Consider the following 18955-nt stretch of genomic DNA (forward strand, 5'->3'; position numbering starts at 1 on the left):
TGGAGACATGTCCGCTGAAACCCGCTGCTATCCGATCTGATCCTGCCTGTGAAATCCAGACAGATGGAAACCCTATTTTCCATCCGTCTGGAAGATCGAATCGGATAGGATCGGATGAGAACAGACAGGCGGTCCATTCCCATCAGATCTCCCATAGAGGAGAGCGGGGATCTGACAGCTCTGTCTCTGCAAAGTAAGTGGAGATGGAGCTTTCATCCGCCTGCTCAGCGGGGATCGGCGGATCAATCCCCCCTGAGCAAAACGAAGTCCTTTGGGCGCACCGCCCTTGGGCCCCTTTCACACATGCTGTCCGTTTGTCCATTTTTCATCCATCCGTTGATGGATAGTGCGAGAGAGAGAAGGGCATAGGGGTTGAGGGGTGGGGGTGGAGGGGTGAGTAAGACAGAGGGGGTAAGAAAGAGAGGGGGGTGTGAGAGAGGGAGGGTGTGAGAGAGAGAGGGGTGAGAGAGAGAGGAAGGGTGAGAAAGAGAGAGAGGGGTAGGAGAGGGGGGTGAGAGAGGGGGTGAGAGAGAAAGAGGAAGGGTGAGAGAGAGAGGGATGAGAGAGAGAGGAAGGGTGAGAAAGGAAGGAAGGGTAAGAGAGAGGGGGTGAGAGAGAGAGGGGTGAGAGAGAGAGGGGGGTGAGAGAGAGAGGAAGGGTAAGAAAGAGAGAGAGGGGTAGGAGAGAGAGGGTGAGAGAGAGAGGGGTAAGAGAGAGGGGGTGAGAGAGAGGGGGGTGAGAGAGAGAGGGGGGTGAGAGAGAGAGGAAGGGTGAGAAAGAGAGAGAGGGGTAGAAGAGAGGGGGTGAGAGAGAGAGAGGGGTGAGAGAGAGAGGGGTGAGAGAGAGAGGGGTGAGAGAGAGAGAGAGGAAGGGTGAGAGAGAGGGGTGAGAGAGAGGGGGGTAAGAGAGAGGGGGATGAGAGAGAGAGGGGTGAGAGAGAGGGGTGAGAGAGAGGGGTGAGAGAGAGGGGGGTAAGAGAGAGGGGGATGAGAGAGAGAGTGCCTTTGGGTAGTTTTAGCAGGGTAGTAATGTGGTATGTGGGTGGAGCCACATTGCAGTAAGAATGGGAGGGGCTGCCCTACACCCGATGCATGGGAATTTGCACGCTCTGTCACATCTGCCAATGGAGCCTTTCACTTACAAACCATGTAACGGGTAACATATCAATGCAGCTGCAGTTTACATATTAATAATGTGCATACCGCACACAGAGCAGGGCTGGGCAACAATAGTGACTCACTGGGCTGGGCCTATCTTAAGTAAGGGGGCCTGGAGCTGCAGCTCCAATAGCCCCTATGTTAACCTGGCCCTAGTGACTTACAGTACAGGTGAAGGAGGGAGAGTGAATCCTATGCTAAAAGCCCAGATACACCTCTAATAGCACAGTATGTCAATAGTGACCTCCGTATTGCACCCCATGGTAATATAAATAACCTTCAGTACACATCAGGGGTAAGCAGGGTGTTATTTCCGCTATAGCTCTAGGCATCACAGTGGTAAGGTATAGCCCTGAATGATTGCAGCTATCTGTGATAAAATGTGTAACATACATTATTTAGGGCTTGGATCCCATTCTACAGGCAGGAGCCGCTCTGCATTATTAATGTCCCCAACAAAGCCTCAATATACTCTGCTGCTCAGTCATGTGGAATGAAGCAAGCCACAAGCAATAAAATGCAGGCAGCCTTTCTACCATTACAATGCCGCTACATGCAATAAAACACAATCACCCCTGGTATATTTACAATTATAGCTACATGCAGTAAAATAATTATTATTTCAATGTAGCAACAAGCAATTAATTACATAAAAACATTACAATATGGCAGGATCGGCAGGCAGATAGGCAGATGGAGCAGTGGTGCTCTTCAACACCTTCGTAATTTCTCACACTAAACAAAACCAGCTATATATTAACCACTTTACCACTAGAGGATTTTGCTGTCTTACGTCCAGGCCACTTTTTGCGATTTGTCGCTGTGCGACTTTAACTGACAATTGCGCGGTCGTCCGACGCCATACCCAAACGGAATTTACGTCCTTTTTTTCCCACAACCAGAGCTTTCTTTTGGTGGTATTTGATCACCTGTGTGATTTTTACTTTTTGCGCTATAAACAAAAAAAGAGCGTAAATTTTGAAAAAACAACAATATTTTTCAAATTTTTTTATATGAAATTCCCCCCAAAAAAATGTAAAAATCAATTTTTTTTAAATTTTTGGCCAATTTGTTTTCTGCTACCTATGTTTGGTAAAAAAAATTCACAATAAGCGTATTTTGATTGGTTTGCGCAAAAGTTATTGCGTTTACTAACTAAGGGAAAGATTTCTGTCATTTTTAGTGTTTTTTTTTTTAACGAGTAATGGCGGCGATCTGCGATTTTTTTGTGGGACTGCGACATTGCGGCGGACAGATCGGACCCTTGACTGACATTTTTGACACTTTTGGGGTTACCAGTGACATTACTGCAGTAATCAGTGCTATATATATGCACTGTTACTTTAAAAATGACACTGGCAGGGAAGGGGTTCATTTTATTGGAGAGCCTGGAGTATGCCTGGTGCTTACTGACGTGTGTGGGGGGAGGTGACTGAGTGACACAGGGACAGATCGCATGTTCAGCTATGCTGAACCCTGCAATCTGACCCTGCCTGTCACTTAGGAGATCCGCCCGCTTGTGTTTACACAAGTGGGCGGATCTCCACACTAGATCCCCGACGATCGGGGAAGAGCGATGACTGAATACAGCGGGAGCTCGATAACGAGCCACTTTGCCGCAGTACTATTACCGTAAGCAGACGGCAAGTGGTTAAAGAGGAAGTAATCTTCCTTTCCTGACTTTTACGTGCAGCTTTTAGGAGATACTTATATTACATGCGACCAGTGACATCACTGGCGCATGCGCTCTGAAGGAACGGCCACCTGTGCTGTTCCTTTTGAGTCTAGTGCTGTGAACAGCGGCTCCCTCGCGCATGTACGGGAGTGACGTCATCAGGGCTCCAGCCAGTCACAGAGCCCCCGAAATCGGAAGCAAGACAGATGAAGATGGAAGCGGCTGCAGCGCTGACATCGCGGCACTGGAGCAGCTTTGTTTTAAGGTAAGTTTCACATAATGTGCTAGTATGCGATGCATATTAGCACATTATGACTTTACCTTGCAGGACAAAAAAGGCCAGCGGAATACAACCACTTTAACAACAAATTCTATAGATGAGGCAACAAAATTGGTCCACTCCTTGCTAAACTTACTGGACCTTATGGCCCAAAGCATCGTATCTTAAAAATCAATGACCCATAACTCTGCTTTAGCACCACCTGCCCACAGTCCATAATCGCAGCCTTTAAACAATATTATACCAATCTTTACACTGCCCAAGCCCTCCAACCTCTTCTACTCCAACAACTACTAGCCCAAGCCTAACTGCCCAAATTCACATCCCATCAGCATTAACAGCTTAAAGTATAACAAAAGACAACATTTTTATAGTTTTGGATAGAGTGAAGATGGATTAAAGCCCCTGTCAGTTCTTATTGCTGAAATTGTCGCTATATTCACCCTCCTGCGCTGTGCGATAAGTCTCAACGTGGTCTCAAACTCCTATCTTGAAATATTACTGCATGTGGATAATGCGCTCCCTCGCTGCCCTCAAAAGACTGGGGACGTCCGATATGACTGTAAGTATAGGAAACAAAGAAGGCGCGTGGGCCTAGCGCATTATCCGCACAACAGGTTTTAGTGGTATAAAACGGAGGTGAATGGACTCACAAACCAATGCTTGCATCATAGAAGGCATCCCAACCCTGCAAAAACTCATTTCAGGGAGGTGGCACTCTGCGCCGCCGCTGCCACAAACCGTCCCCAAAGCCCCCCCCCCCCCCCCCCCGCCGCTGCGCCCCCCGGCACTAATTTAACATAGCTAGAGGATTATCAAATGAAATGCAATCAGTATACAGAGGTTTACTTCTTCTGAGAGATATTAAAGGAACACTCTAACCACCATGACCACTTCAGTGATTTGAAGTGGTCATGGTGGGAGGAGTCAGAAACACTGCACATGCTGGGATATTTACAGTTATGTGTTGGGGGATAGTTGCACTCCTAGCACATGTGACTTAGACAGCCAGAAAATGTAATGTCCTTATTCATACATGTATGAACAAGGACATGACATATTATGACAAAACACAACTAGTTATTAAAAAAAAATAAACCTTTGTACCTTTGCTACTTATTTTACAGACTGCTGGCGGGTAATGCTGGCGGGTACTGCTGGTGCGGTTACTGCTGGCGGGTAATGCTGGCGATTACTGCTGGTGGTGGGTAATGCTGGTGGGTACTGCTGGCGGGTAATGCTGGTGGGTACTGCTGGCAGGTAGTGTTGGTGATTACTGCTGGCGGGTACTGCTGGCGGTTACTGCTGGCTCATACTTCTGGCGATTACTGCTGGCGGGTACTTCTGGCAGGTACTGATGGCAGTTACTGCTGGCGGGTTACTGCTGGCTGGTAATGCTGGTGGTTACTGCTGGCTGGTAATGCTGGTGGGTAATGCTGGTGGGTACTGCTGGCACTGCTGGTGGTTACTGCTGGCTGATATTTCTGGCGATTACTGCTGGCGGTTACTGCTGGCTGGTAATGCTGGTGGGTAATGCTGGTGGGTACTGCTGGCTGGTAATGCTGGTGGGTACTGCTGGCACTGCTGGCGGGTACTGCTGGAGGAAGCAGCTGCTGCAGTAGAGAGCAGAGCCGCTGCTTCCTGTATGGCTCCTGTCACAGGCGGAGTGCATTTCATATCACTCCGCCTGTGACAGAGCCGGAACTATACAGCGGCTCTGTCACTGACTGCAGACATCCTAAGTATCCCGCAGCAGCCGGGAGATCGCACGGCACTTGGAGCTGCCGGCCAAAGGCAGGAGACTCCTGCAAGTCGCGGGAGACTTGGGATGTCTGTCATAGCTTAGACAAAACATCATCTGCTTAAGTCCGTATACGTAAATTCACAATGCTCGTAGACGCATCGGCTAACATGTTTTGAGGGTACCTTCTTCTTCAGAGCCTTGTCTGGATGACTACTGGTATAGCTGAAGGACTTTATGGACCGATTCCGTGCCTCTCAGCCTGGTGCTGTCACTTTGCAGATCCTCACTCAGACATGAGTCCTTTAGCTATACCAGTAGTCATCAGATGACAGACGGGTGTCAGCGGACACATCTCTGCTGATATCCGCCTTTTCATAGAGGAGAATGGGTGGCCCGATCAGGTCAGCCTGAAAAACAGACAGGCGGAACTGATCGGTCCGATTGTGTAAAAGGGGCCTCACAGTGTTGCTGGCTAATCACTGGGGAAAAGGAGACAGGGGAATTTCTGCCTGCAGCAGACTGATGGCATCATCTCAGCAAGCAAATTCACTGGACTAGATTTCAGAGGATTTTTAACCACTTGCTGACTGCAATACGTATATACAGTATACGTCACGGTTTGCAAGTGGTTTACCAGGGTTAACCACGTAAAGCCATAACTCCGGTATAGTTTTTTGCAGCCGGCGACCATCTTTCTCATGAAACTGCCCTGAGCGGCTCATAAGCAGCGGTAGGGACTCCCCCCCCCCCCCCTCCTCCCGCCGCTTGCAGTGTTTCTCGGGCTTACTGTTTTCCGCCGGTTCAATCCGACAATGCGGCTGGCTGGTCCCATAAGTGATCAAAGAGTTAATATTCTTTGATGGCCTCTATGACCTTGGAGGACTGGAGCAACGTTATGATGTCACTTACGATCCAGGCTGTAAATAAACCTTTTTTTTTTTTTTTAAGCGAAAGATCAAAAAAACTTTTTTTTTTTATCTTTTGCTTTTAAAGGTAAAGAAGAGATTTGGGGTTCTTTTGACCCCAGATCTCTCCATAAAGAGGACCTGTCATCCTTATTTCTATTACAAGGGATTTTTACACTCTTTGTAATAGGAATAAAAGTGATTAAAGGAAAACATTCAAGGGACAGAATAAAAAAAAAAAAATTAAAGTAAAAGAAATAGTAAAAAAACAATTTTAAAGCAACGCTATCCCTCTGTGCTCGCACGCAGAAGTGTACACATACATAAGTCGCGTGCGCATATGTAAATGGAATTCGCAGAACAGACGTGGAATATTGACAGGAACGTTTGAGCAAGAGCAATAATTCTAGTTCTAGACCTGTACTTCTAAACTGGTAACCTGTAAAGGCATTTAAAGCATTGCCTATGGAGATTTTTAAAGCGGAGTTCCGGCCTTGGGGGTCAAATTTTGATAAAAATACCCCCGGGACAGTCAGGGCTAGTACATTCCATAATGGATAGCCTCTGAACTGTCCCAGGTTGCACTTACCTGTAAGAAGAAATACTTACCTTGAAAAGTTCTTCTCCAGCACTGCCATCTCAGGTGTGGGCAGCTGAAGCCAGCGCGTCCTCTTCTGCGGCCTCTTTGGGGACGTCAGAGTCCCACAATGCACTGCACCGGCCCCACTCGTCACTTCCGGTGCAGGCGCAGCATCCCTGCACAGCAGCAGGGATGCCGCGCCTGCACCGGAAGTGACGAGCGGGGCCGGTGCAGGCGCATTGACTCCTGGGAGCGATGAGGTTCAGCTCCCAGGAGTCATTGCAAGCCGGGAGAGACGGCGTGGGCCACGGCCGCAGAGGGAGGAAGTGGAAGGAAGGTGAGTATATTTTCTTCAATATCAAGGTAAGTGACCAAAAAAAATAAAAAATTGGGAGCATCCATTTTTTTTTTCAGGTGGCCCTCACAAAGCGGATGGCCCAATTCGATTTTGAGGCCAGAACTCCGCTTTAAGTAGTTTGTCGCCATTCCACGAGCATGCGCAATTTTGAAGTATAATATGTTAGGTATGTATATAGTCAGCGTAACATCATCTTTTACATTATACAAAAAAATTGGGGTAAATATTATGTGTTTTTTTAAATTTATTAAAGTGTATTTTTTTCCTAAAAACCACTGCACAAATACCGTATGACATAAAAATTTGCAACAATCGCCATTTTATTCCCTAGGGTCTCTGCTAAAAAAAAATGTATAATTTTTGGGGGTTATAAGTAATTTTCTAGCGAAAATTTGTTAAACTTATAGACAAAAAGTGCCAGAAAAAGCCTGGACAGCAAAATGAAAAAATGACACTTTGGCTATATGTTGTGACATATATATTCATGCAAACTTGTAAAGTCACTGATAGGTCATATTAATACGATACAATACAGCTGCAGGTAATAAAATATTAGTCACTTAAACATTGGTATTACAATATGTTGATCAGTTTTGGAGTTTGTATTGTGTAGGTTTACCGAAATGTAATCATACATTGAGGAGGGTTTGCTCCAGGTAATTTCTCTCCCTATGAACAATAGAACAGTGACATTACCATGAAAATACAGGGTGCTATTAGTGGAAGAATGACTACTGTACCTACAGACCACTGCCTAGATATACATGTCTGTTATCTATTCACAGGGCAGTAAAGACACAGCTGGGGGTAAATGACTGAGAAAAAACAAAAACTCCACAATATACAGTAGAACCAGTTCTGTAACATATTCGTTTTGTGTAGAGAAATCAAAGGTTTGTATAGATATTCACTTTAAGGGTCGGTTCACATTAGCGCGACTTGTCAGGCGACTTGTCAGCCTGACAAGTCGCGCTCCCTCGCGGTCCATTGACCGCTACAGGACCGGTTCTAATAGGAGGGACACAAGTCACTCCGACTTAGAAAAAGGGTCCTGTACTATTTCGGGGCGACCTCGGAGTGTCTTGCATAGACTTCCATTATGTGAAGTCCCTGCAAGTCGCTCCGAAGTCGTGGTGCACGGGACTGACAAGTCGCCTCCCGAACTAGTAAGGAGTCGTGTCGCCGCAGTGTGAACCTATTCTTAGGCTCAGTTCACATATATGCGAATTGGATGCATTTTTAACCTCATCAGATTTGCATAACATATTAATCGAACCAGCTTTCAATGGAGCCAGTTCACACATGTCTGGGGTGGCCGCGGTCTGTTTCTAGTTGTAGCACCCTCCTAGGTAGGTGCTAGGAAAACACATTTGGTGGCCCTGTTCTGCTTATCAGGAGAGCCAGATCTGTTAGTTTTGCCTGTCACATGTTTCCAGGTGTGATTTATTGGGTCTAAGGGAGTCTCCCCACTGTATCCAATGAGGGAGCTTGTTGGACAGTGGAGGAAATCTAACCAGGAACACACCAGGGTTTATAGCTGTCTCAGTGGGACGGCATTGCTGCAATGCATCCTGAGATTGGCAATAAATCCAGAGGGGGCATGTGACAGGGCGTCTTTTGGCAGGAGCAATGTCCCAGGAGGAGGTAGTTATGAGGAAGGTGGTTCAGGCAGTCGGCCTGTTAAACCAGGTGTGGAGCTGAGCTGCAGAGGATCCAGAGAACTGACAAGTGGAGCTGTTGGTAGAGACTTTGGGAAAAACGGTATCGTGAGTACCAAGGGGTCTGCCTAAGGGTCTGCCTAAGAGAGGGGACCACTCCAGAGAAGTCAGGGGATCAAGGAGCCAGCTCACCCAGGAGTGTATCAGTAAAGGGGGTGCCATGTAGTTAACCCTGAAGATTAGGGACAAAGGGGGTGCCAGGAAGGGCCCTGAAGTTGATCAGCATTACAGTCTACCTCAGAGTACAGCTTGCCTCAGGAGACCGTTTACCTCAGGAAACTCAATTATTCATTTTCACAGCCAAGGGCAAAGTGAAACAGCTGCCCAGTCGTGACTAGCTCAATTCAGTGTTACTCAGCGCTACTCAGCGTTACTCAGCTTTACTCAGCATTACTCAGCACTAATTAGCATTATTGAAGTCGTCCCAGCCTATTGTACATAGTTCTCTTGGAGTATCCCACTCATTCCTTCTCCTATCCAAGTTCTAAGTAAAACATAAAAACCAAAAGATACCCGACTGTTTCCTGACTGAGCCAAAATGACTCTGAAAATGTTGAACTGTCTTATCTTTGCTAATGGTAACCCAGGGAAACCCATAATCAGCAGCTCCCAAGGGAGTAGTGCTACATAAATAAGGTCCTCTGCGATTTTGGGTCCGGCTTAGGTGCAAATTCAAGTAAAAATTTGCACCTGAATCGCAGCTGAACCGGTGAACAAAACAGCACCAGACTCTGGGCTGCAAACTGCAGCCGGACATGTGTGAACCCAGCCTCAAAGCGGAGTTCCACTCGTTTTTGTGTTTATTAAAAGTCAGCAGCTACAAAAAGTTTATCTGCTGACTTTTAATAAGCACACACTCACCTGTCCCACCTGATCCAGCATTGCGGCCACCCGATGCCTCGCTCCTCTCCCTCTCCTCTCGGTGGCGCTGGCATCTCTAGTGTGGGCACCCGGCTGTGACAGCTTGTGGCTTCACAGCCGGGTGCGCATTGCGCACGTGTGAGTCACACTGCGCGCCGTGAATGGCCAGGCAATCTTCTGGGACCTGTGACTTGTCCCACAAGATTGGAGGGAGGGAGGGGGAGAGAAGAACTTCTGCTTGAGCCACCTTGGCGGCCCAAGCAGAGGTGGGAGCGGGTACCTGTCAAATCTAGGTACCCGCTCCCCCTAAAAAAAAATGACATGCCAAATGTGACGTGTCGGGGGGTCAGGACTCCGGAGTATTGAAAGGGGAAGTTTCACTTTTGGGTGGAACTCTGCTTTAAGCCCCATACACACGTGCTGAATGTCGGGAGACAACGGCTGGTCCGGTCCTGTCGGACATGCTTTCTGGAAAACCAGCAGCCAACCGACTCCCGATCACTACTTTCAGCCAATGGCAGAGAGGGCTGTTTGGAGTGTTCTGGTGAGGGGGGGAAGGGGACATCCCACCCTATTCAGAACGCAGCAGCTCTGCGGTGGAGTTTGCTGCATGGCCAGCACACTGGCTCTGACCGAAACTGACAATTTATTTTCGTGCAACCCATGCATGAAATAAACTAGTAGTGTGTACCCAACTTAAAGCAGAGTTCCGCCTTCTCCTCCACTCCCTCCAAAAATTAACAGTCAGCCGCTACACATACTGTAGCGGCCGACTTTTAATATTAGGACACTTACCTGTCCTGGAGTCCACCGATGTCGGCACCTAAGCCAATGTTTCCATCGGCTGTCAGGTGCTGTCGCTGCCATTGCCGGTAAGGGAACCCAGTAGTGAAGCTTTACGGCTTCACGGGCGGGTCCCTACTGCGCATGCGCGAAGCGCAATGCGCATTCCTATTGGCTCAGCCGCGGGGGAAGGAGGAGGGGGGCCAAACTTATGAGGGATAGTGCAGCGGCGCTGTATCTGGGAAGTGGGGAAGGGTACCTGTCAAAAACAGGTACCCGTTCCCCCCTCCCCCCGGAAAGGTGCCAAATGTGGCACCGGAAGAGGGGGAGGAAGCAAAAGAGAGGAAGTTCCACTTTTGGGTGGAACTCCGCTTTAAGGCTACATTCACACTGGCGATTAAGGCCGGTGCAAAATGTAGCGGCAGGAATCTTCAGATTCCTGCTGCAGTTGTAAGAGGCTAGGTGCAGCTGCTGGCCCCGTTCACTATATAGAGATGTCGCCGGCGGACACAGCTATTCGGGGCTCTCCGCACAGCAAGCGATTACTTGCGGTGATTGCTGCTCGATGCGCTTTGTGTGCCATTCATGGCCGGTGCTACCACTAGGCGAACTAGACAGCCGCCTAGGGGGGGTGCAATTGGCTGGTTTTGCCTAGGGCGCAAAAATGTCTAGCACCGGCCCTGGTGCCATTTACCATGAACAGTACAGTACTATCTTGTGCATTTCTTGCATCGCATCAGTTTGAACCAGGGCTCACTAAAACTGGTGCACTCAGAATCTAGTGCAGCTGTGCATGGTAGCCAATCAGCTTCTAACTTCAGCTTGTTCAATTAAGCTTTTACAATAAAACCTGGAAGTTGACTGGTTTCTATGCACAGCTGCACCAGATGTTGCACCGTGAAGTTTTAGTAAATAACCCCACTTCCATCATCAATAGTGAGGTGTAGTAGAAGGCCCAGAGCCGATGAGCAGTTTATAGAGGTGGACACCGCTGTTTGGGGTGAAAGACAGAAGAACTGAATGAACCAGCAAACAAAAAACACAAGTTAAATATGCTTTGTTTATTAAACCTGCATAATATATACAGTATATATGTATATATATATATATATATATATATATATATATATATATAAGATAAAACAAAACTAAAGCGGAACTAAACCCATTGATTTACCAGTTTCAAAAAAACAGTTACATTCCCGGTATATGCCAGAAATGTAACTGTCACATTGCTTGTGTTCTCAACCAAACTGTCAAACCATCCAATGGATGATGTCATTACTGATCAAATGCACAGCACTATGCAAGTTGAAGATCTAACAGAAGTCAAGATGGCAGCTTCCTTGTCTAAAATCGATATGAAGGTTTAATTCCACTTTATTTTTGTACAGTTGCCAAAATGTCTTCTATATTTGTAATATTCTGTAGTGTGCCTGTCTTTGACCGATTGTATTTTTGTCCTTAGATAAAATGGTTCTAGGATCAGGAGGACACGTGAATATAAAATCGAGCCCCGATGGACGCCAAGTTCTCATCATCACGAACGCCGGACAGCAAGAGGCTGGGCTGTACGAATGTGTGGCAGCGAATGCTCTGGGAAATGCCACCAGTTCTTGCTGTTTGTCTGTTGCACGTATGTATTCTACAGTACATTTTAGAAGAAAACTTTTATTTCATCCCCCAAGTGACCAAGTGCATATAGAACTTGGTCCCATTCTAATTAGTGGCCCCCGTTGTGGATTAAAAGCCCCTTTTTTGCTGGGTTTAGCTCAACCCCATTCTGAAGCCCAATTTATGGGTGTTCCTGTAGAGGGGAAGTACAGCCAGCAATGAGCTCCCACCCTCTGTTTAAGCTGACTGTTCTCCTACAGCATTGACACAACCATCCAACACTCCTGAAAGTGTCCAATGTAGAAGAGGCCTTGAGGAGCCAGACAGGGTCGATATAGGCTGCCCATATACAGTATATTACAATCAAATTGTACAACACAGATGGGAACTGTCCATGATACTATTTTTATTTGCACTAACATTTACATTTTCAGAGTATACCCTCTTTTTCTATGGTCCAAGCTAGTGCACTAAGATGGCTACAGTCACCTTAAGCAATCAAATTTTACAATCTCTAGGTTCACCAAAATTATATAACAGAAGAACCTACCTGAACGACCCATTTATTTGTATCCAGTTGGGAAAACCTATGCACTACATACAGTGGGGAAAATACTTATTTGATCCCCTGCAGATTTTGTAAGCTTGCCCACTTACAAAGAAATGAAGGGTCTGTAAGTTTTATCATAGGTGTATTTTAAATGATGGGGACAGAATATCAACCAAAAATCCAGAAAAAAAAACACATGATACAAATGTTATAAATTGAGTTGCATTTCAGTGAGTAAAATAAGTATTTGATCCCCAGCCAAGCAACAATGATTTTGGCTCCCACAGACTGGCTACAGTAAGTGATCATGTGGTACACAGATTAGTCCTGTCAATTTAGGAAGGTGCTCCTCGTTATGTGACACTTGTCCACAGAAACTCTTTCTTCCATTCAAACCTCACCATCATGGGCAAGACCAAAGAGCTGTCAAAGAATGTCAGGGAGAAGATTGTAGACCTGCACAAGGCTGGAATGGGCTACAAGACCATCAACAATAACCATGGTGAGAAGGAGTCGGAGACAACTGTTGGAGCAATTATTTGCAAATGGAAGAAATACAAAATAACCATCAATCGCCCTCAGTCTGGAGCTACATGCAAGATTTCATCTCATGGGGTAAGGATGATCATGAGAAAAGTGAGGAATCAGCCCAGAACTACACAGAAAGAGCTTGGGAATGATTTCAAGGCAGTTGGGACCACAGTCACCAAACAAACCATTGGTAACACAATACACCACTATGGATTGAAATCATGCAGCGCCCTCAAGGTCCCCCTACTCAAGAAGGCCCATGTACAGGACTGTCTGAAGTTTACCAATGAACATCTAAATGATTCAGAGAAGAATTGGGAGATATTTCTGTGGTCAGAGGAGACCACAACAGTGTTAATTTCGTCGACTAAAACCGACTAAAACGTTTTCGTCGACTAAATTAACACAATTTTAGTCGACTAAAATACGACTAAAACTAAAACAATTCAGATGACTAAAATACGACTAAAACTAAAATGGCATTTTAGTCTTAAGACTAAAATACGACTAAAACTAAAATGGCATTTTAGTCAAAAGACTATAACTAAAACTAAATCGAAATTTGCTGCCAAAATTAACACTGGTGCATGCTCAAAGCTTAATACCATAAATAATAACATATTAGATTTTTCACTCCAGGACCAGCAGTAGTATATAATGAGTTTGGAAATTGTAGAGAAATGCTTAAATAATGCATTACAAATTACAATTGAACTACACCCATTTGATTATAGATGACTAAAATGTAGGACGTTTTAGTCGACTAAAATGTACTGGAGTTTTAGTCGACTAAATACGACTAAAACTAAAACACTTGCAGAAGACTAAAATGGGACTAAAACTAAAATGCCATTTTAGTCCTAAGACTAAGACTAAAACTAAATTGAAATTTGCTGCCAAAATTAACACTGGACCACAATTGAGCTCTTTGGCATTAACTCGACTTGCAGTGTTTGGAGGAAAAAAAAATGCTGACTATGACCCTAAGAACACCATCCCTACAGTCAAGCACAGAGGTGGAAACATGATTCTTTGGGGCTGTTTCTCTACTAAAGGTAAAAGCCGACTTTGCAGCATTGAGGGGCCAATGGACGGAGCCATGTATTGTAAAATCTTGGATGAGAACCTTCTTCCCTCAGCCAGAACACTGAAGATGGGTCGTAGATGGGTCTTCAAGCATGACAATGACCCAAAACATACCACCAAGGCAACAAAGGAGTGGCTTAAGAAGAAGCACATTAAGGTCTAATGCCCCATACACACACGCAGATTATCTGCAGACTTTTGTCTGCAGACTTACCAAAACCATATAATATGAGGTCAAACCTAAACACTTTCAATTTGTATGCAATCCGGCAGGCCCTTGCACTACATAGAAAAGGTAAGTCTGCAGACAAAAGTCTGCAGATAATCTGCACGTGTGTATGGGGCATTAGAGTAACCTAGTCAGTCTCCAAACCTTAATACAGAACTTTTATGGAGGGAGCTAAAACTTTGACTTGCTAAATGACAGCCAAGAAACCTTAAGGATTCAGAGAAGATCTGTAAAGAAGAGTGAACCAAAATCCCTCCTGAGATGTGTGCAAACCTGGGGACCAACTACAAGAAACTTCTTACCTCTGTGCTTGCCAACAAGGGTTTCTCCACCAAGTACTAGTCATGTTTTGCTTGGGGATCAAATACTTATTTTACTCACTGAACCGCAACTCAATTTATAACATTTGTATCTTGTGTTTTTACTGGATTTCTGGTTGATATTCTTGGGTTGATTTACTAAAGGCAAATAGACTGTGCACTTTGCAAAGTGCAGTGGCACTCTACAAGTGCGGTTGCTCCAGAGCTTAGTAAATGAGATTAAGCTTTACTTTGCAAAGAATACCCAATCACATGCAAAGAAAATAAAAAAAACTGCATTTTTGCTTGCACGTGATTGGATGATGAAAGTCTGCAGAGCTTTTGCTCATTTACTGCTCTGGGGCAACTGCTCTTGCAAAGTGCACAGTTCATTTGATTTTAGTAAATCAACCCCTCTGTCTCTATCATTTAAAATACAGCCTGCTCTCCTCTATGGGAGGCTGGATGTAAACTAACTAGCTGTCTGTTTGCACCTGACTGCCATCCAGTCTGATCTGCTGGACGGAAGGGGAACTGACCCCCATCCGTCTCTTTTTGGATGATCAAATCTGATTGGATGCCAGCGGGTGTAAACAGAAACATGTCCGTTTACACCTGCTGTTCCATAGAGAAGAATGGAGGTTCCGATTGGGTCCATCTGAAAAACTCACAGGAGGACCCAATCGGAACGTTAAAGGGGCCTAAGAGGAGTCCAGCTGTTTTTTTTTTTTTGTTTTGTTTTTTTACGGCAGTGGTTTTTACTTTTTCCTATCTCTTTGTTTGCACCCTCTTTCTCAGGAATGCCAGAAGCCCCCGGGACCCCGGAGATCCCCCAGAAATATAAGAACACGGTGTTGGTTCTGTGGAAGTCGAAGGAACTGAGCTCCCCCTGTACCTTCATCCTGGAGTGTCAAATGAATGGTGAGCTCAGACCTGGTCTAGCATGACATGTCTCCATGGAGTCCCAGTTACAAAACACTCCATGGAGGCAACAGTGTAGCAAAGCCTGAGGTTATTAACTGAACAAAGTCACGTGTAGCAACAAAGACACGGTGACAGTTTCTCTTTGTGTAATGGACACTGCTGGTGTCATTGTTAAGATCCTCTTTTTTTCTTTAGGTGACAATAGATATGATAGGCTTAATCCGAACGTACTCAAACTCTGTGGCTTAGTTCACACCTATGCAGTTTGCTTTTCATCCGTTTCTGCAGTGCTTTTCCTGCACGTTTTGCGTTTTTGCACGTGCAATTTTGCCACGATTTGCGTTTTGCATTTTTTTATGGTTTTTTTTTTTTTGCTCAATTTGTTGTTGGGCAGATTAAAAAAAAAAAAACGCAAAACACAAATCGCAGCAAAAATGCACTAAATGCTTTTCCGCATCCTCTCCATTGAAGTCTATTGAATCATAAAAGCAAAAAAAAAAAGCACTGTTTAGTGTTTCAGCCCTGGTTCACACTTATGTGATGCAGGAAACGCAGCGGATCCTGTGCGTTTCCCACACTGCATTGAAATTGCACGGCGTCCATGCGATCTGCTGCTTTTGTCAATGTTAGATTAACCTCCCTGGCGGTATGATTCTTTCGGATTTTAGGTGCTGAAAGCGGTACAATTATTTTGCATGTAATTCTTAAGAATGAGCAGCCCAAACCAACTATTTACATATGATTTTTTGTTACTGTGCGTTCTTCTTTATAACATCTCAGGTATGATAAAGTTTGAAACACAAAATCATACATTTTAATATAATAAATGACTATAAATAAGTTAAAGTATGTATGTATGCATATATATATATATATATATATATATATATATATACTGTATATATATATATATATATATATATATATATATATATATATATATATATATATATATATATATATATATACTGTATATATATATATATATATATATATATATATATATATACACATATACACTGTATATATATATATATATATATATATATATATATATATATATACTGTATATATATATATATATATATATATATATATATATATACACATAAAAAGTACAGTAAAACTGCAGGAAAGGGCACTTGGGGGGCAATCTAATGTGAATTTATTTTATTTTGCTATGTATCAGTGTGTTTGGTGTGTTACTTTTGAATTTGCCGCCGGTTCCACCCCCCTGCAAGCGTCACATCGCAGGAGACGGAAGCCGGGGCGCGGAGAGCATCGGGAGGAAGAACCGCCGCCGCACACCGCTGGGATACATCGCTGGATCCCGGTGACAAGGTAAGTAACTCCTCTACCAGGATCCAGCGATGCCTTTGGCGGTACCCCAAGTGTGGCTCGGGGTTACCGCTTTTGACAGTGAAATTCCATCCCGAGCCACGCTCAGGAATACCGCTAGGAAGGTTAATGACACCCCAAAACATATTGCAAAATGCATGCGATTGCCAGAATCACATCACATGGGTGTGAATACCCATGCAATGTGATTCAGGTGCAGAAATAAAAAGGTTCTGCAGCATTTTGGTGCGGATGTGATGCGATCTGTGCCATACAAAATATATGGCTCATCGCATGATGATGTGCACAGGAATGCGGTCTGATTCCAGTGCGAATCACATGCGGTGTCTGCATCGCACAAGTGTGAACCCAGGCTAAAAAAAGTCACCAACCCTTTACAAAAATGCAGCGGCTGAAAAAAGCATAGATGTGAACGTGTTCTATAGGAAACCATGTTAACTAAACTGTAGACAGGCCGTACACGGAGCAAACATCTTTCTTGCAACCGCAGGTTGCAGGAAAGAAATTTACTTGATTCCCCTATCAACACAGACACCGCCGGGAGAAGACTAGGGCAGCTGCTAGCGATATATCCAGCAGGCTGGTTGTACCCAAGTTTATCGATCAATCAACTTAACGGTTCGAATCTCGGCCAGTTCCTGCTGAACCAGCTGAGATTCGCACCGTGTATGGCGAACCTTACAATACTTCTGTATAAACACGAAAACCCTGGCATGCTGGAAAATTCAGGTCTCTATAGGCCATGCAAGGTGTGTGAATTTATGCAGCAGTAATTTTTTTTTTTAAAAGCGATATTAACCAATTCTGGACCGCCCGCCGCAGTTTTACGTCGCTACTTTGACGTTACATACCGGGGATGTTTACATTTCTTGTAATAGCAATAGAAGTGATCAAGAAAATGTTTTTTTAAGGGACAGTGTAAAAATAAAAAATAAAAGGTAAAATAAATAATAAAAACTTTTTTAAGCGCTTCTCTGAGTTCGTGCGCAGAAGCGAACGCATACGCAAGTCGCGTCCACATATGCAAACGGTGTTCAAACCACACATGTGAGGTATCGCCCCAATCGTTAGAGTGAAAGCAATAATTCTAGCCTGAGACCTCCTCTGTAACTCCAAACTGGTAACCTGTAGAAATTTTTAAAGCGTCACCTATGGAGATTTTTAAGTACCAATGTTTGTCACAAAAGTGTGTGATTTTGAAGCGTAACATATTGGGTATCTATTTACTCTGCGTAACATCATCTTTCACATTATAGAAAACAATTGGGCTAACTTTACTGTTTAGTTTTTTTTTTTTAATGCAGTAAAATTTACTTTTTCCAAAAAAATTACGTTTGAAAGACAGTTGCGCAAATATTGCAACGATCGCCATTTATTCTCCAGAGTCTTTGCTAAAAGATATATATAATGTTTGGGGGTTCTAAGTAATTTTCTAGAAAAAAATTCAGATTTTAACTTGTAAACAACATGTGTCGAGTATAGGTACGCTGCGCTGAGCCAAGAATTGGCGCACACGGATCGCACAGTTCACAGGCGCGTTATCATGCAGCAACATCCACTGTCCAGTCCTGTGCAACTCTGACCAAACTTGGTGGATGCATCATAGCAACCGTTTCAAAACGTCCTAGAATGTATTGCTTTATTGCACTGTGACCCTCCCTCTCACACTGACTACGTTCAATCGCTTGCAGTGGGTTTATCACGTGTACTCCATGCTAGGTGGCGATTCTCGATAAGTCTCTAGATAGCCATGTGCATGTGTGCGCACCTGGCCCAAGTTGCCTTTGAGATATCGGACCATTCACCCAACTTTTTAGACACACCTTGTATTTGCTATGTACCAGTAAATCAACTCTAATGTAGTCCACAACAAATGTGAGTATAGAGCTGCCTCTATGTATCAAAACCGTCCAAACAGAAAAAGTTAGGAATGAAGTCCACTTCAAACAGAAGGTTCCATAATCCAAAGAAAGAGTCACCAGGATGTGGAATCACAGTTCATATCTGAGCGATTTGGAATCACTGGCATATCGGTGCAATTCTGCCCTGTGTTTCCAAATCGGGTGCAAATCACAGCAAAATGCGCTTTTGGGTGTGATGTTTTAATACTGGAACCCAAAATGCGGTGCAATTTTCTCACGATTGTCACACAACAATTATTATTATTATCTCTTGTATCTCTTGACCCTCCCTCTTAGATTGGAAGCTCTATTGAACAGGGGCCTCTGCTTCCTACTGTATTAAAATGTGTCGTATTTGTGCTGTCTACCCTCAAGTTGTAAAGGCTTGCGTAAACTGTCGG

At 44.5% G+C, this 18955-nt stretch overlaps 1 protein-coding gene across 2 annotated transcripts in view; it reads left to right on the plus strand.

Annotated features, from left to right (window-relative positions):
- Positions 1–18955, plus strand: part of SPEG (striated muscle enriched protein kinase) — a 450680-nt gene that overhangs the window by 409228 nt on the left and 22497 nt on the right. For both annotated transcript variants that reach the window (XM_082262051.1, XM_082262052.1), the window contains 2 exons: positions 11530–11697; positions 15169–15291. In XM_082262051.1, the coding sequence (XP_082118177.1) occupies positions 11530–11697; positions 15169–15291 (291 nt within the window). The remainder of the gene's footprint in view (positions 1–11529; positions 11698–15168; positions 15292–18955) is intronic.

This window comes from Pelophylax lessonae, assembly GCF_965119305.1.
Source record: "Pelophylax lessonae genome assembly, chromosome: 6".
NCBI lineage: Eukaryota > Metazoa > Chordata > Amphibia > Anura > Ranidae > Pelophylax > Pelophylax lessonae.